Source organism: Mytilus galloprovincialis, chromosome 3, assembly GCF_965363235.1.
Source record: "Mytilus galloprovincialis chromosome 3, xbMytGall1.hap1.1, whole genome shotgun sequence".
NCBI classification, from domain to species: domain Eukaryota; kingdom Metazoa; phylum Mollusca; class Bivalvia; order Mytilida; family Mytilidae; genus Mytilus; species Mytilus galloprovincialis.
In genome coordinates this window covers 86381465-86401082 of record NC_134840.1, presented here as the reverse complement: position 1 = coordinate 86401082, position 19618 = coordinate 86381465, and the positions used below count along the sequence as shown (strand labels likewise).

General features: G+C 31.8%; 1 protein-coding gene across 1 annotated transcript; it reads right to left on the bottom strand.

Moving 5' to 3' along the window:
• On the bottom strand, positions 1–15329 carry LOC143069254 (sodium-dependent phosphate transport protein 2B-like). Its single transcript, XM_076243791.1, has 9 exons — positions 15173–15329; positions 11134–11187; positions 7214–7313; positions 6557–6685; positions 5985–6128; positions 5457–5648; positions 4817–4932; positions 3757–3952; positions 1–3396 (listed from the first exon to the last, which is right to left on the bottom strand). The coding sequence occupies exons 1-9, from the start codon at positions 15203–15205 to the stop codon at positions 2513–2515; spliced, it is 1848 nt and encodes a 615-aa protein (XP_076099906.1). The 5' UTR covers positions 15206–15329; the 3' UTR covers positions 1–2512.
• Between the last annotated feature and the right edge of the window lie 4289 nt (positions 15330–19618).

Genomic DNA, 19618 nt, shown 5'->3' with positions numbered 1-19618 from the left:
TTGAAAAACCAAGTCAATTTATTAAAACTTGTATGGTTTATAGTCTGTAATCCATCTCATTGATGTGTACCCCAAATCTCCTTTAAGTCAAATTGTTCACTGTCTTGCCATATATTCAACATCAAAAAGTATGAAAACCTATAAAGTTTTATTATAAACATATATGGTTTTTGTACAAGTACAACCAGCATACTTAGTACTGCTAAAATTAAAAATTACATAAAATTATTTAAAATACATATAATATCTAAAGCAATGAGTGAAATAATTTTATTTATAAAACCCAAGGTTGCACAGATAAAAAAGTTGCATATAACAAAATGCAAATTGCAATGTAAAAAAAGTGTTTAATTTGTTAGTCTTGTATTATTTTAATTTTAGTTTCTTGTGTACAATTTGGAAATTAGTATGGCGTTCATTATCACTGAACTAGTATATATTTGTTTAGGGGCCAGTTGAAGGACGCCTCCGGGTGCGGGAATTTCTCGCTACATTGAAGACCTGTTGGTGACCTTCTGCTGTTGTTTTTTTCTATGGTCGGGTTGTTGTCTCTTTGGCACATTCCCCATTTCCATTCTCAATTTTATTTAATGCCAAGTTATGTAACACATTGTGTGCATAGGTCCTTTAATTTAATGTACCCTGAATGGAAAATGGCAGCACAGTGATGAATGTATAATGTATGGTATGTTACAAAATATGGGTAAAAAATACCACTTACAGTAATAGATTGGATGTGTCAGAACCACTTTTCACCAGGAACTCCCAAATTTAAAACTTAGTGAGCAATAAGGATGTATCAATTTATGATAGAAAACAGTGCATCTCTTTAATATAAAAATACATGTTATGTTATAAGAAACAACCTTTATCTTATTTTTATTCTCATTCATATGAAAAAAGTTAACAAAAACAAAATAGATTTTAAAATATAAAAGCAAGTGAAAAAATAAATAAATACAGAATGCATGTACAAAAGTTATAAACTAAATCATGTAAATCAATTATTTTGTAAGTGGTCTACCAGATAATCTATTTACAAAAGATTTACAATGTTCAGAATGCACATCATTTAATCCATATACTGGTATGAGGACCTTTTTGATAACTACTTTTTTCATCGTGGCACTATATACACATTTTTTTTTTATATTTACACAGATTTTCATTCTACTCTATAGGTGTTTGTTTACACAAGGGGAAAAAAAGGTTTGGTCATACATGTGCCATAATTAGTCCAATCTTGAAGTAGCAAAGTAGCTTTTCTGAAGCTTGAAGTACTATTGTTTGGTGTCAAAAGAAGGAACATGACCTGCCAGCAGGGTATCCATGGTCTATCTTCATTACCAAAAAAGGTTTATCAACCATGGAAACAAAAGATGATAGTTTTTGACTTCATAAAATTTGCATATATTCACTATTTCAAGAAGAAGATTCCAGTTTATTTTTTTAAAGAGATAAAACAATGAGTGAAATAGTGTAGTCAACAACCCATCAATAAAAGCTATTAAAAAGTATACATTATACATGCTAAGTCCCATTTGTTATACCAGTATTATAGGTCCCTTTAAAAGATTTTAAAACCATCTTCTATAGATCTATCATTACTAATTCAATTTGCAACTGTCAATCATCAAATTAACCATTGTTCTTATTCTCTTTAAAAGATTTTTTAACTGTCTATAGACTTAAAGCCGATTCAATTTGAAACTGTCAATCATCAAATTAACCATTGTTCTTATTCTCTTTAATAGATTTTTTAACTGTTTATAGACTTTTTAACTTATTCAATTTGTAACTGTCAATCATCAAGTAACATGGTTGTATTTTATGTACGTCTGTCACTGTCTATCACCTAGATGTACATGCCCATCATCATAATGTGTCTTGCTTAATTGACTTTTGATGTGTTTGATTTATACTAAAGCACTGGAATAAGAACTTGTGTGACTGCAAGCTATATAATTATCAATTTCAGAATGCAAAAAAGGTCCATCTTGTTCACAACTTGATGTAACAGGCTGATAAGTTAAAACAAATTTTAAAGTTTAACTTCAGTAACAGATAAACAATTATAAAAGACTAATTATGGATTCAAATGAAATTCAACATTTAATTGTGGATGTCAATTTTAGGGCTTTATAATTTCCCGCACTTTCAATTTAGAAGATATACAAAGATTATATAGGCTATCAAAATGTTTAACTTTGAGGGAAGTCTTCAACAAAAACAAAAACAATATCACATTCTTAGTTTTGGCTTCTATGATCTCTGAAATTTATTAAATGCATTATGGATTGGTCACATTCACCTTTTTGCACAGGTCTTAAATTAGAGTCTAATATATCTACACAAATGTTCATAGAATTTGTCAGTGCTCTTGTAAAGTTTTTAGTTTTGTAGGTTGACAAGATGTTATTTCAAACTTGGCCTAATCTCAAACCTGTGACAGGGCAAAAATGTCTAAAATTCATGCATTGATGAGGGATATTTCTTTAAAATGTATGTTATGTTACAGTTTTGTATCATCTGAACGTGTTGGTATTCCATTGTGTTGATTGCCTTCAAATGATGCTTCCTCATCTTCATATTTATTATTACAGCTCTTGCAACAGGTAAATTGTCCACAAATAGTTCTGTCTATTGGTTCCAAGGAACGACAACAGACAGGAAGAAATTTCCAGTTCTGCAGTGTCTTAGGCAGACATGATTGTTTTTTATGTTGAATCACTTTTATTACACCAACAAATATTACAAGAAGAGCTATTGGTAACAGCACTGCCAATACCACATACCAACCTGCTATGGATAGACCAAACACACCAGCAGGGAACAGGCCAAACATGGCTATTAAGTAAACCAAAGCAAACCATCTATACTTGGATGTCACCATACCCAAATGTTTGGCCATTGGAATTGGAAATCGCATGAATGTTAGTGGGTAAAAAATGAGAATTCCTGATAAATTGAAGAAAAGATGGCACATTGATACTTGTAAAGGTAGTCTAATATCATCTGTTGCCAAGGCTGCAAGAATGGAAGTTGTTGTTGTTCCAATGTTTGACCCTAATGTCAGTGGGTACATTCTTTCCAAACTTACTACTCCCACGCCAACAAGTGGGGTCAAAGTTGATGTAAAGATAGAACTGGATTGGACCAAGAATGTCAGTCCTGTACCAACCAAGATAGCTATGTACCCTGTAAAGTATGACCATCTCCCTGGAAATTCATAGTTGATGAATTTTCTGATAGCTTTACGGATATTTCCTTTCAAAACTGAATTCATGGTTTTGACAATTCCTAGTAAGCAGACACACAACATAACTAATGCAGCAACAAGAATTATAGCTCCAATTTCATGATCATTTAGTCCAGAGTGTTTGAAAGCAAATTCACCTAAAATAGAATACAAATTTTAAAACTATTTTTTAAATTTACAGTTAGGATGTGCAACACATATTTTTTGCTAGTTTTCTTCTTTTTATTTTCAAATAATGGACCATGCTGAAATGTAATTAATTTTATATAATCAACTTAAATGACAAAAAGTTGTGCTGGAAGGAAATTTCTATTTAAAATATCAGTCCTTTTTATAATATTACAAAATTTGCTTTAACTGGAGGAGGTGTAAAACATCTAAATTAAAATGATGCATGTATGAGCAGCAAAATACTCTGGACTCTTTTTAAAATTATTCAATGCATTTTATAATATCCCCCCTCAAGAAATTTACCCTTTATTATTACAAATACTTACATTTTTCTACACAAACTTTGACTTTTTCCAAGCCCCATTCTGTTTTGTTCACCTCCACAACAGTAGACATAATAGTTTCATTGACCGTTACAAGAGATGAAACATTCTGCATTACTGTTTCTTTTACACAACAGTCTTTCAATAAGGTTTTTACATCTTCACCTTTCGCAACATTTGTGATCTGCTTTGAGTCAAGCTGCAATTGAAAACAAAATTTAATTGGTTGAATCTGAAAATACAAATCACTTAAAAATGCTGTTGAAATTCTGACTAATGATCAATTCAACCAGATTGTTTTCTTGTCAATGGTGATATACTAACAATTTTAAATAGTTAATAGTTTGGTGATATTTACTTTGTATGTAGGTTAATAAGTAGATTTAAATGCATGCATCTTAAAAATTGTTTTATTTTATTTTACATTCCTAAATATTCCCTTTCATTTTCCACTAATTGGGTTTAAAGAAGGGACTTTTTAGAAATAAGAAAACCCAAAATTAGAAGATAATTATGTAAATAAAGAAACAGTACTGGTATATTAGAAAAGAAATATTGATGCATCCTGTTTAATCCTTCTTAAATTTTAACATAAAGCTTTGTAAATATTTCTGGTGATATGCTAACTATTATGAGCAAGTTTGTTAATGACATGAAAGCTTTGTAAACATTTTGGTGGCATACAATAATGATCATGTTAGTAAATAGTTTGGTGACATAACATGAAAGTTCAGAAAACATTTCTTGTGACATACTTACTATTATGATGAGGTTGGTAAATGGTTTGGTGACATAACATGAAAGCTAAGAAAACATTTCTGGTGACATACTTACTATTATGATGAGGTTGGTAAATGGTTTGGTGACATAACATGAAAGCTCAGAAAACATTTCTGGTGACATACTTACTATTATGATGAGGTTGGTAAATGGTTTGGTGACATAACATGAAAGCTCAGAAAACATTTCTGGTGACATATATACTTACTATTATGATGAGGTTAGTAAATGGTTTGGTGACATAACATGAAAGCTCAGAAAACATTTCTGGTGACATACTTACTATTATGATGAGGTTGGTAAATGGTTTGGTGATTTTTTTCAGAAATTCTTGTTTTTCAAAATCTTGATTCATGTCGATAGAATTTACTATTTTCTCACTGAGTATATATAGATAACCTGGAAAAAAACATTCTGTGGTGATTTCATTGCTTTAAATTTCATAACTTAACATGCTGTTACTAATGACAAAATAGAAATTTAGTTTGATATTGACAATTTTCAAGGGCATTTTAAGTTGCTTCTTTGGTCCTTGGTTTACTGATTTGAAAATAGTATTTCAAGTTGTTTTTATGCAATAAGTTGAGAACTACCAACGCTTTTAAAATTGTGTTGACAAAGTTGAGGTCAAGGTCGAAATTGGCAACTTTCATTTTGCCATTTAGGAGTAATAAAAAGATGTTTTGATGTCATTATGACAGCCTCTTGTTTTTCGTTTTTAAGTAATATATTATATCTCTTAGACGTATCAATGTCCTTAGGAATATTGATAAGATTAAGAATGGAAATGGGAAATGTGTCAGAGACAAAAACCCGACCAAAGAGAATAAAACAGCCCAAGGCATGTTTAAAAGTATATTCATATTATTCTATCTGTATTGACATCTAAGGGTGAAAAGGTAAAATGTTTACATAGAATGTACCTGTTATCACTTCTATAGGTAAAAGTATGATAACTGTTAACCAGTTAAACATATCATGTACTGTTGCTCCAGCAAAGGCTCTTCGGAAGTCATCTTTACTGGCAATCTGTCCCATTGAAACAATAGTATTGGTAACAGAAGTTCCAATATTGGCACCCATCACTATAGGAATAGCTGTCTTGACATCCAAAACTAGAAAATAATGTAAAAATAATTATAGCAGTACTGGTATATTAGATTTAAGACCCCTTTATGTCTCAGAAAAATAAATGCTTCCTGTTAAATCCCTTCTAATTTAAAGTTAGTATCATACCCTTTTTCTAATATTAAATTTGTTTCAATTTACATGGTATTTATCAAATCTATCCAAGGATAAAAAGATGGTTAACATTTCAACTCAAGAGCAAAGAGAGTAAAACCCTATGTTTAGTGAAATGTTTTATGATTTCAATTCTCTAATACATAAACATGTTCCATTAACACTTATGAAGGTTTAAGAATAAATTAGCAAACTATTTATGTACATACGTTGTCCTCCAACCATGCCAACAACAATGGAGGTTGAGGTAGATGAACTCTGTACTAAAACTGTAGCCAGGACACCAATCATTACTCCTGCCACTGGATTGGATAGAATTTCATTCTTTCTAAAGATTTCTCCTGCAGATTTACCTAATAAAAATGTTTTCATGTTGTGTTACTGTTGTTTACTGAATGTCCAGTGACAAATATTTCATGAATATCATGAATACATCAAGATAAGTTTTGCCAGCATTAGAAATGGAATTGTAAAGTGTAAACTGTACACCCTCATGATTTTCTTATTAAAAAAAAATATTTGTATACAAAAAGGAAGAAAAGACAAAAATTTAAAATGTTAATTTATAGTTTCACATGTTATAATTGATTCAATAATCGTTGTTGCTTCTGAAACTGCAGGTTGTAGTAAATATATGTAGATATCTTTTTGTTTTTGTGGTTTTTTGGTGCTGTCACATTGATGAATATATCTCCCTTCACCTTAATTTTAACATAACTAATGCATCTATCAGCGTGTTTTATCTTTTATAAACTTATAGTAAGTTTCTATAGTAACTTACCTCCAACCAACTTGAACCCATCACTAAGGAAAGTGAGAGAACAAATAAAGAAATACAGGAAGGCAAGAAACATAACTATCCTTATAATAAGCCATGCCACTCTCAGTATTTTGCCACATGTGTCCAATTCTGAAATGAATCAATATTTTAAGAAATCTGCTTCTCTGTGTCACTTAATGGAACATATTTAACAAAAATGTGAATAAATCTATCTGCTTTAATATTATATCATTAAAAAATTAACTTTCTTATTAATAGACTTAGAAAAAAATATGAGAGGACTATCATTTATGACATTAATTAAGATTTGTCAAGAATATGTATGAAATATTTGCCACTGGACGACAAGTGACAAAATCATTTATAATATAATTATTTATTGATTAATGCCTTGTAATAAATAAATATTACAATGACAAATATTATGAACAACATGCTTAACGTGAATTTCCTTGAATGTATTGGTATCAACCGCAGTTAGTGTCTCAGAAACATTTGAAAGGTAGCAATAAACCCTCCCTCTTGGTATATATTCCTAACAAATAAAAGATAAGATACGAAATCACAGGCACTGGTCTCTTATTATTTTTACCTATATACTCTAAAGAGACAATGTTCTTCTACATGAGAAGAATGGTGTTTAAAAGAAATACGAACCTCCCCATGGTGTTTCTGTATTTTCCAAATCAGGTAAGGCCCAAGGATCTTCCAATTCCTTTTCCTTTTGTAGTTTTCTGTTTTCTTCGGATTTTCTTTCCTGTAAAAGAAAGCAATAAGTTTTTGGTCTACACTTTATTTGACATGATAAAAACCTCCACATAAGGGAGCTTATTTAATTTGTATATTGGAAAGTTATGTCCTGATTAAAAGAGGGGCGAAAGATACGAGGGACAATCAAACTCTTAGTTCAAAAATAAACTGACAATGCCATGGCTGAAAAAGAAAAAGACAAGCAGACAAATAATAGTACACAACACACAACATAGAAAACAAAAGACTAAGCAAAACGAACCCCACCAAAAACTGGGGTTGATCCCATGTGCTCCGGAAGGGTAAGCAGATTAATGTTGTAGCATTTAATCTGCCTTTAATCTACAATGCAAACCATCACCATCTATAGAAAACAGTGACCATATCTTCCTATTAGATTTGGCATGCAACCCCTTTAAACCAAAGCCAGTGGGAAGGGAAATATGACGGCCATTTCAATGCAACTTTCGAAATCTTCTTAGGCAACACTGATTAATCTATCATATGTGGGAAGCATTAAAAAAAGTCATATTCTGAAACCCCATAGAAAAGAAAAATTACACAAAAATGTGTCTTAGAAAGGAAGACATATAAATCATTGGATAGACACTACTAGTAAAACTAAAAGACAGAAATTAAATCAGAAACAATAAGCCCACATGGAGACCAGGCCGAAATAAATTAAGAAAAGAAAAACGTATAGGTATAAGAGATTCAAACTTGAAGAACCATGGGAAGTCATGCAGGCTTATAGTGCCTAACAAGATTTTGTGAGGTGGACGAAATTGACTTTAAAACGATCGTATTGACTTTTGATGTGCAGAAATAGGCAGATCGGACATATTTTGACTTTAGTTACTTACTTCTTAAGTTTGGGATTAATTGTAATCAACATATTCCAATGAGACTGAAAAATGCTCTTTTTTATAATGATAAATAATAATTTTACCTGACGTAGTCGTGCGTAAAATATATTTCGGTATTTCTCTTACGAAAATGACTTGTTTAATGGAACAAAACGTATTATTTGTAAACTTTCTTTTACTCTTCACAATAGGCTTTTAAAAAATAACCTTTCAACTGTATATTCCGAAAATTTTGTGAAAATCGAATAAGTGGCAATTCTTACCTTTCATACCTTAACTTTCATTGATAAAACATAATATTGACTCTTCCAGTGTCCAGTTTGAAGGTCATTTTAGTTACCGTACACATTCATGCACGTTCTAATTAATCAATAGTCATGTATGAAAAGCATAAACAAGTTTAAAGGTAAACTAATAACAACTTAATCCAATCAAATTGCCTACGATTCAATAACATTGACCAGTCCACATCATAAAAATGTATAGGGGTAAACTGGGTAGGGAGAAAATGTCAGATATATCAAGTTCATTATTTTGCAATAACGAGTAAAAATTTGTTAACCAATAGATTTGTTATAATTTCATAAACATGTCGTTATGTATTGGTATAGTTTTTGGATCTTTCATTAGCGTATATAAGGCTGTAGAAAGTTTGGCCTTCAAAAGTCAACATAATCATTGACTTTATAAAGAAAATTCGCCTTTTTAAAACATTGAATGTTTCACAAATAATACGCGACAACAAAGCAAAATCATTTCTTAAAACACTGCAAAAAAAAATAATTCTGATTGATGCAGTGGTATTGTCATAAATTGCACTGGAGTGAACAGTGGTACATCAAACGTCGAATTCCCTCACACAATGTTATCACACACTATAGAACAAATGCATCTTTTTTCTCAAAGGTCTTGCAAGGGATCGACCACAGATTCAGAGAAGTACCAATACAGAGGCGGATTTAGGGGGGGGGCCAGGGGGCCCGGGCCCCCCCTTTTTGGGAAAAAATTTGGTTGCTTATATAGGGAATCACTGAAGCGTGACTGGAGCGGGCCCCCTTTTAGGTCAGTCAGTGGGCCCCACTTATGAAAATTTCTGGATCTGCCACTGCAATATGACACTACTGCAACATATGGTAGTCTCGGAAAATATATATATATCTGACAGCAAAATATTTACTATCAGGTGTTAATTATTACCTTTAAAATGTTCTCTTGGTGCAGCTAGATGCACTTTAATATGCACCATTTATGTGCAGGGGCGGGGCAGAACATTAATTTTACGAAATATATAAGTTGGTTGTATAAATAATTCATTCAAAATTCAATTTCATATTTTTTTAAAATCAGTAATCACTTTCTATTAAATTCTGTTGAATGTTATGTAATCTTATTTGTCAAATCGCACTATAACTATATTGGGGCAATCAATTCAATCATAATGACAAACAAGAATGTATCAAAAGTACACGGATGCCCCACTCAATCATTTTCCATGTTCCATGGACCGTGAAATAGGGTAAAAATCTAATTTGGCATTAAAATTAGAAAGATTATACTATAGGGAAAATGTGTACTAAGTTTCAAGTTGATTTGAATTCAATTTCATCAAAAACTACCTTGACCAAAAACTTTAATCTGAAACTAAAACTTTCATTTTCTATGTTCAGTGGACCGTGAAACTGGGGGTCAAAAGTCTAATTTGGCTTTAAAATTAGAAAGATCATATCATAAGCAACAAGTGTACTAAGTTTCAAGTTGATTGGACTTCAGCTTCATCAAAAACTACCTTGACCAAAAACTTTAACCTGAAGCGGGACGAACGAACGGAGCCACAGACCAGAAAACATAATGCCCCTCTACTATCGTAGGTGGGGCATAATAAAAAGTCCACGTTGGCTTTTCTTATAATTCATTTTCAGATGGAAATTCAATTCTTTATCACCTTTGACAACCGGTGCGACACAAGGAGATGTTGTGACAGAAGAATACCTGTTAACGCAGGGATCTTTGTTGTATGGTTAAAAAATAGACATAGTATGCCAGATGACGATTATAATGTTTAAAGAAAGGTTTGACAATAATTTATAATTGTATAATACACGCCTCATATTTTATTACCAGCACTGAGAAACAGTTAAAATAAATACCTTATGTCCACAGGCACTTGTCTCAGAAAAAAAATTCCTATATACCTTAATATAACACTAAAAAGGTATATAGGGGGGAGAATTCTGAGACGAGTGCCTGTGCTTATGTCCAGAAATAGACATTCGATTATTCTTATTGCCACCATATGTAAAATGGAATTTGATGCGACTGTCATACAAGTCAGAGGTTTAGCTAGCTATAAAACCAGGTTCAATCCACCATTTTCTACATTTGAAAATGCCTGTACCAAGTCAGGAATATGACAGTTCTTGTCCATTCGTTTTTGATGCGTTTTGTTATTTGATTTTGCCATGTGATTATGGACTTTCCGAATTGATTTTCTTCTGAGTTCAGTATTTTTGTGATTTTACTTTTTATGTATACACAGTCTGCTATTAAATTAAGTGGCTTTAAAAATCACACATTTAAAACTACCATTAAAGCAAATGCCCCTAAACAATCTGAATTAGAATACAATGAATGACTGCAGAAAAAAGATTGCACTCTTTATTTGTGTGCGATAAATGTATGTAATGTGACATTTTTTGTTTAGTATAGAATGTGTGGTGTTTAGCATCAAAGTTAATTTACGGACCACAAACATTTACGCCCATGTTTTAATTGAATTTTACTATTAAATAAAACATTAACTAATTATTAGTTTTTAGATTAAACAATTAATTAGGCAATCAGATGTCAGACATTGTCATTTTTTATTGCTTTGCAGTCAATTAGAAATTATAGCACATGTTGTGAATTTTAAAGTATATTGTTTTATGCGTATTCAGTATTATTTCAAAAATGTCCACTCACCTCAAGTTGAGCAATATCTAATGATCCATCATAAGCCTTGTTGTAGAAACCATTCTAAGAAATAAATAAACATAATTTAGATGAAAGGAATGTATCGAAATGACCGGAAAACAGATCAAAATGAAATTTACAAATAAATTTTATTCAGACTGGCTCTGCATTATAAATTCTAGCAATACAAAGGGTGGTAAAAATTAATCAATTCAATCTACTCCGGGAATCGAGTCGAGATTTGACTTCATTGACTCACCTGATCGATTAATCGCAATATGAGTACATTGATTCATCTGATCGATTATTCGCGATGACTACATTGATTCATCTGATCGATTAATCGCGATATGACTTTATTAATTTTATTTGATAGGGTAATAGCAATTACAATGACCTCATTAATTTTATTTCATCCTACGATAATCGCGAAATTACTTTTTAGCTCACCTGGCCTAAAAGGCCAAGTGAGCTTTTCTCATCACTTGGCGTCCGGCGTCCGTCGTCGTCCGTCGTCCGTCGTCGTCGTTAACTTTTACAAAAATCTTCTCCTCTGAAACTACTGGGCCAAATTAAACCAAACTTGGCCACAATCATCATTGGGGTTTCAGTTTAAAAAATGTGTCCGGTGACCCGGCCAACCATCCAAGATGACCACCATGGCTAAAAATAGAACATAGGGGTAAAATGCAGTTTTTGGCTTATAACTCAAAACCCAAAGCATTTAGAGCAAATCTGACAGGGGGTAAAATTGTTTATCAGTTCAAGATCTATCTGCCCTGAAATTTTCAGATGAATCGGACAACCCGTTGTTGGGTTGCTGGCCCTGAATTAGTAATTTTAAGGAAATTTTGCTCTTTTTGGTTATTATCTTGAATATTATTATAGATAGAGATAAACTATAAACAGCAATAATGTTCACCAAAGTAAGATTTACAAATAAGTCAACATGACTGAAATGGCCAGTTGACCCCTTTAGGAGTTATTGCCCTTTATAGTCAATTTTTAACCATTTTTCGTAAATCTTAGTTATCTTTTACAAAAATCTTCTCCTCTGAAACTACTTGGCCAAATTAATCCAAACTTGGCCACAATCATCTTTTGGGTTAGTAGTTTGAAAAATGTGTCCGGTGACCCGGCCATCCAACCAAGATGGCCACCATGGCTAAAAATAGAACATGGGGTAAAATGCAGTTTTTGGCTTATAACTCAAAACCCAAAGCATTTAGAGCAAATCTGACATGGGGTAAAATTGTTTATCAGGTCAACATTTATCTGCTCTGAAATTTTTAGATGAATCGGACAACCCGTTGTTGGGTTGCTGACCCTGAATTGTTAGTTTTAAGGAAATTTTGCTGTTTTTTTGTCATTATCTTGAATATTATTATTGATAAAGATAAACTGTAAACAACAATAATGTTCAGCAAAGTAAGATTTACAAATAAGTCAACATGACCGAAATGGTCAATTGACCCCCTTAGGAGTTATTGTTCTTTATAGTCAATTTTTAACAATTTTCATAAAATTTGTAAATTTTTACTAACATTTTCCACTGGAACTAATGGGCCAAGTTCATTATAGATAGAGATAATTTTAAGCAGCAAGAATGTTCAGTAAAGTAAGATGTACAAACACATCACCATCACCAAAATACAATTTTGTCATGAATCCATCTGCTTCATTAATATTCACATAGACCAAGGTGAGCGACACAGGCTCTTTAGAGCCTCTAGTTTCATGATGAGGCTGCTGACATTACCGTTAAAGCTTGCATTATCTATAGGACAATTATATTCAAGAAAAGTTAACAGTTCTGAGCCACAGAAAATTGATTTTTTCAAGCCAACTTTTTCAAAATAAGTGGTTTTTCTATTTCTATTAATTTAAATTATTTTCGCGTTTTTTCTGTTATAAATAAACTTAGATTTACTAGAAATAACTTGCATTTGCTATTTACTACCAATTCTAAGTTTATAATCCACAGCGGTCACTGATGGCTCATACTTTGTAATTGTCTTAAAACAAAAATAATCACTCGAGAAGAAAAGTCATTTCCCTTATGTGTATTAAGTTGTTTTACAGATGAACTGACTTTTGTGTCAACTCTATCCATGCTATCCTAAAATTGAAAAATGTCGTCAACGTGTTGCTTTACACACCCATTCAAGTGTTTGTTTTACACTTTCCGCACTAAATCTGAGACGTGATTTAAATCAGATGCAGTGGTGAATTGGTGCAGAAAGAAAAAAATATCAAATGAATTCAAATTGCGCCATTTAAAATCCTTTCTCATCTTTTTTTATGTGAACGGTGCTATTTAAGGACAACTTTGAGGTTAACCTTTTAAAAATTTGATTACGTCTTCCTGTTTTAACTACATTTTGGCGGTTCAATTGGGATATTTTTTAAGAAAGAAGCGGAACTTAAGACGAACCCTTATAATCATCCTTTTACACATAAAACGTCTTTATAATCTATATAAAAAACGGTGTTATTGTAATTGGTATCATTTGCGTATTTGTCATAATTTGATGTCTTCTTTTATTGCGTAGATAACCCACAATCAGCTTGTTGACGGTCTTGTATTTTGCTATGACGTCGGATAAAGTGATAAAGTGATTGTCACTCTGATATTACATAGGTTTTCTTTCACTTTTATACATACTTTAACATTTGTATTTCAACACATGCTCTCTGTCATCGTTTTATTGTTTTATATGTCAAGTAAAATGAAGCATCCGTTACATTAAAATTAATTATACATGTCATCATATTTCAATTGTAAAATAACTTATTTCTTACTCTTTAAATAATCTATTTTCTTTTGTGATCTTTTGTGAATGACTAAATATTTTATAGCTGAGAATTAGATTTAAGAAGTAACATTGATTTGATGAATGACCAATGTAAGATGAGAAATGTTCTGGTCGGAATGACCACCTAATTAAACTGTTCGAGAAATGATATATATCATCTTACTGTGCAATAAAAAGATAAAAAATAAATTTACATCGTAGTACGACGATTTACAAGCACATTGACGACTGCAACTTTTAAGTAGGTTCATCACTAAAAGAAACTAAAGAAATTTATCACTTTGGAAAGTAATTATCATGATAATTTATATAATAGACCTAGATAAGTTTATTTACATGAAAAAGAATTTATTTATTACAGACATGCAGTTTTCCTATTTGCGAAAATTACAAAGTTTAACCCTTAAAAATGTTTGATTGATTGTTTGTTGCTTAACGTCCAGTGGCAAATATTACATGCATGTTCAGGACGATAACAAGTTAACAATAAATACAATAGGTAGGTCTTGAAATAGAGGCCATCCTGGCTGACTGGAAAATGAGGATTTATTGGATAAGATGAGAAATTTTGTCTTGCAACAGGACACCTACGGACCCCTAAAAGAGTTGTCGCCAAAAAATGAATGATACTGGTGATTCTGAACAGACTTGACCAAAACGTTGCTACTGATCTTTTACTTAATATTTTCACTAAAATACATGAAAAATCAGTATATATGCATGCCGGTTTAACAGTTGTAACCGTGAGGATGACTGGTCTTAACCGGTTAGTTTAAGCTGATTGTTGATCATTGTGTTCTTTGTATTTAGCAACAAGCTAGTTCATGCTTTTAATCTTATAAAAAAATTATTATCACTACTTCTATCATTAAAAAATAAAACAACGAATATAATAGCTTAAAATGATATAAATCATACATTTGAAAGTCTTGTTAGAAATACATGAACGTTGTAGAATGTGGTCTGAAAGTGTTCGGCAAATTTGAAAATTTTACAATTGTATGCTTTAATTAGTATCAGAAATCTATAAATGGATTAGAAAAATAAGAACTTATTTCATTTTGAATCTAGAAGATTTTTTTTCATTTGTTTTAGCACCAAAAACGAAAAAAGACATCTTTGCTTTTTCTTGAATTTAAGAAATTTAAGGAAATAAAATAAAGATAAATTAATTTATTGGCACATTGCAATAACTTTATATCAAAGGAGGCTATGTAATATGTATTATTTACCTTTTCGGAATATGGCGGTGGTTTGTCCTCCATCCTGTTCACCAGAAAATATTTGTCCAAAAATTGTTTTCAGTCAAATGCTCTCGGCTTTATATTATATACAGGTATGAATTTTGATCACTCATGTCACTTGTGACAGGTATTAATTGTATTCACTTGGAAGGCCTCGGACTCGGAACACACTGATGTTAAAAGGATTTCTATTGTTACAAAAGTTTGTTTATATTACAATGAAATATGTTTGATAATTGGCATTCATACCACATCTTCTCATTTACATTTACTGATTGATTTCAAATGGTTTTTGGAAAATGACCCCACTTTTTTTTTCAATATAAGTATTTGTTTGTGTTGTAATTGCTTTTTTATTCTTTAATGCTTTATCTTATTTTCACCTGGAAAAATAAGAGGGCATAGAATATCGTATTGAATACAATACGAATGGTTTAGAATAAGAATCCATTACAAGTTAAAAAGAAAAGAATACTTACTAAAACTAATTAAAACATTTAAAAACATATAATTAGAGAAAAAAGAGTCAGTAGGAGGTCAATCGCCTTAGCACCTTTGGTTGATTTGAATGATCGTGTGTTGTGTTGCACCAGAAGGGGACATATTCCAGCAATGAACATTACGAGTTAAGTATGATAAGGGCCATTTATGGTCCCTGAAATCAATGATTTATATAGTACGATGCAAATCCTTGCTAACTTCAATACTATTTTCCAGTCAGTCATAAACGAATTTTAGCTCTCCATCCAGGTCACAATTTGTGGGAGTAAATCATTATAGGTCAAAGTACGATCCTCAACACAGAGCCTTGGCTAACACCGAACAGCAAGCTATAAGGGAACCCCAAAAATGACTAGTGTAAAACCTTTCAAACGGGAAAACCAACGTTACAATCTAAAATCGAGAGTGGAAATGGGGAATGTGACAAAGAGATAACAACCCGACCATGGCATAGAACAGACAACAGCAGAAGGTCACCAACAGGTCTTCAATGCAGCGAGAAATTCCAGCACCCGGAGACGTCCTTCAACTGGCCCCTAAACAAATATATATACTAGTTCAGTGATAATGAACGCCATACTAAACTCCAAATTGTACACAAGAAACTAAAATTAAAAATAATACAAGACTAACAAAGGCCAGAGGCTCCTGATTGGGACAGGCGCAAAAATGCGGCGGGGTTAAAATGTTTATGAGATCTCAACCCTCCCCTATACCTCTAGCCAATGTAGAAAAGTAATCGCATAACAATACGCATATCTGTGTATATAAAACGAGAAACACGTATGAACCACATCAACAAACGACAACTTCTGAATTATTATAAAGCCGGTTATCAGTTTGAAAAATTTATAGGATAATAAGCTCACAATGTATATTCTACAAAGTGATGCGGAATGTACCAAGGAAACAATTAAAACTCAAAATTCGACGAGAAACATGAAAACACCATGACTAAAAGAAAGACGACGACGAAAAGATGTGGTCAACAAATTCGGAATGGTAAGCAGCCTGATCTTGCTACATTAGTGACACCCTTCGTGTTGCTTGTGGCAAAAACAAATTCGGATGGTAAGCAGCCGGATTTTGCTGGATTCGTGACACCCTTCATTTTGCTCGTGACAAGAACAAATTCAGGGATCTCACCATCGAGAAAAAGAAAACAAACAGGATGGTGGTTACGACGATTTGGGACATACCCATGGTCACCTGTGACACAGATATCCCATATCGGTCAACCAACTTGTGATGCTGTCCGTTAAAATTTTAAATAGCCTTCGATGCTAAAGGAGTAGGTTCAGTAAGACCCCTTTTTGGTCCCAAAATATAGCAGTTTTACAAAATTGTAAAAATGTAATCTGTAAGCTATCTATTGGAAAGTAGAATGCTTCTGCTACATAAATATGGGCTGTTTTTGACCATACAATGCACATATATCGCAGACTAGCATCATTAAGTCATGCTAAATTACTGAAATCTTCGCAATTTTAGCATTTTAGTTAAATTTTAGATGAAATGAAAATTCGTGTTCATTCATAATATTGAAACGTAAGTTGTATTTGATGATGATACATAATATATATAAAGTTTGAGGATGTACACGGATGAGGCCCACTTTTATTTTTGACAAAAAACATTTGAAAAGTGACGTTTTTGCACTTTTGATAATTTTTCATATTTCAGCTTGAATCGGAGCGTTTTTGATGACTATATCAGTTAAAATCTTTCACATAAACTAATTGAATCAATTGAAATAGACACTTAAATGTTTAAAAAGTGTCTAAAATCATTCGTTAGATGAACTTGAAATTTGAGGCCAAAATCGACCCTTACCGGATTTACTCCTTTTACAATAAAACTTGTATTGATTGATTAATTGTTGGTTATTAAACGTCAAGTGGCAAATATTTCATGCATGTTCAGAACGATAATAAAACTTGTAAAATTACAAAAAACTTGATTTGTTGTACTGAGTAACATTTAATTTTATGAAAATATCTAAAATATTGACAGTATAGTATAATGATTCTTTATCATAAATTTCCGATTTGTAACCCTCTGTGCGAAGTTCACTAAGCGTATAGTTTAACCCTAGTACCTCGAGTTTTCGTCCATCAAGATAGATATTTTAAAGTCGGTTAACTTTTTGTTCGACATATTATTTTTTAAGCGTTTTGACTTGTTTTAGATTTATTATATTTGTGATTTTGCAAATTATGGCATTTAAACTGACGAACAGTTACGGAAAAAAAATTAAAAAATGTTCTCATAACCTTATAATTAGCCCAGGGACGACCATATGCCATTCATCTGGCCTTCTCAGAAACAAATGGTTGTCCGTTTATAGACCATGTGCAGAATTCAGTCTTTACCATCAGAAGCTATATATAGAAGTGCCAGTCATTGAAAGTTGGATTGAATTTCAAAATAACAACCAAGAATAACTACCATCAGTGCAGAAATTAAATTCAGAATTCGTATCACTAATGTTATTTCTAAAGAAAGTTATTTAAAAATGACCCAAATGTTAATAAATAATTTATATAAAAAAATCTAAGGTATGGGATATTTTATCTTTTAAACTATGAGTACGGATCAGTTAAGACCCTTTAATATCGATCTTCGTCATATTTACCGTTTTCATATTTTGCTCTACAGGGCTACACGCAGATCTTTTAGTTGGAATTTAATTACCGACAGCAAAAAGAACACAAGAATCTTGATTTTGCCAAAAAATCGATTTAAAAAATAAATGAAATATGTCAACAATTGTTGTTGGAGTAAATTTCCATATGCATGCGCTTTTTTTAACATTAATTAGTATGTGATAAATAAAAATCAAACATGATATAGCACAAAATAAATTACATTATACAAGGAATGAACACATAACAACAGAGTTGAAGAACACTAGTATTCTCGTTTAAATTGATTTACATTTGTTACTTCTATGCGGTATTGTTTTTACTCATTGTTGAAGGCCGCACGGTGACTTGTAGCTGCTTACCTACTACGTCCATTGATGCCTGGAGAGTTGTATCGTTGGCAATCATACCATATGGTTCATAAAGGAACATACCCCAGAGAGTTGTATCGTTGGCAATCATACCATATGGTTCATAAAGGAACATACCCCAAGTTTTCCCGGAAATATAGTTGCAATCAGACATCAAATGAAAAAGGAAAAAGGAAAATTCAAAAAAGAAAGTCCCAATCAAATGGCAAAATCATTATAATTTTATAAAATCCACAGTTTAGATATTATGCATATATCTATTTTGTTGTGTTAAATAACTAGTATTTCTATATTTTTTTTCTATTTACATTTCATAATCAGGACTTTTTATCAACATGTTTTGATATGTTATTTTAAAATTCTCAGCTTGAACTTTCAGTTATTTGTATGGTCATGTTTTAATCTGCTATCTAATTAGAAACAAGTTATTTTAGTTCGTAAATGTAATTCTATGTTCTTTATTTTGATAATCTGATTATCAATTTACATTTATTTTTTACAATTTCTATGATTGATATAATCCTATACAGTGAACAATATCACTCGGATTAAGTTATTTGATATGTTCGCGACGAATAGTTCAATGTATTAGTCCTAAATTATATAAGAACCACAAAGAATATTAAATATCCATTAATGACAAAAAAGTATAACATGCACAACAAAAACACACAAAAATCAAGTAGCAGCTCTTTTAATGATGTGCTCATTCTCAAAGTAAGATCAAGTAACAGTGACGCCTTTCAAAACGAAGGGGCAAAACAAAACTTTTACCTCACTGTAATTTAGGACAACCCCTAGCACCTGTTTGAGCGGATTTCTTTCAAAAGAATGTTTGAATTATTTGAATAAAAACTTGTTATTTAGGAAAAAGAAGATTGGACTCGTGTCCGTGAAAATCACAAAACATAGTAACA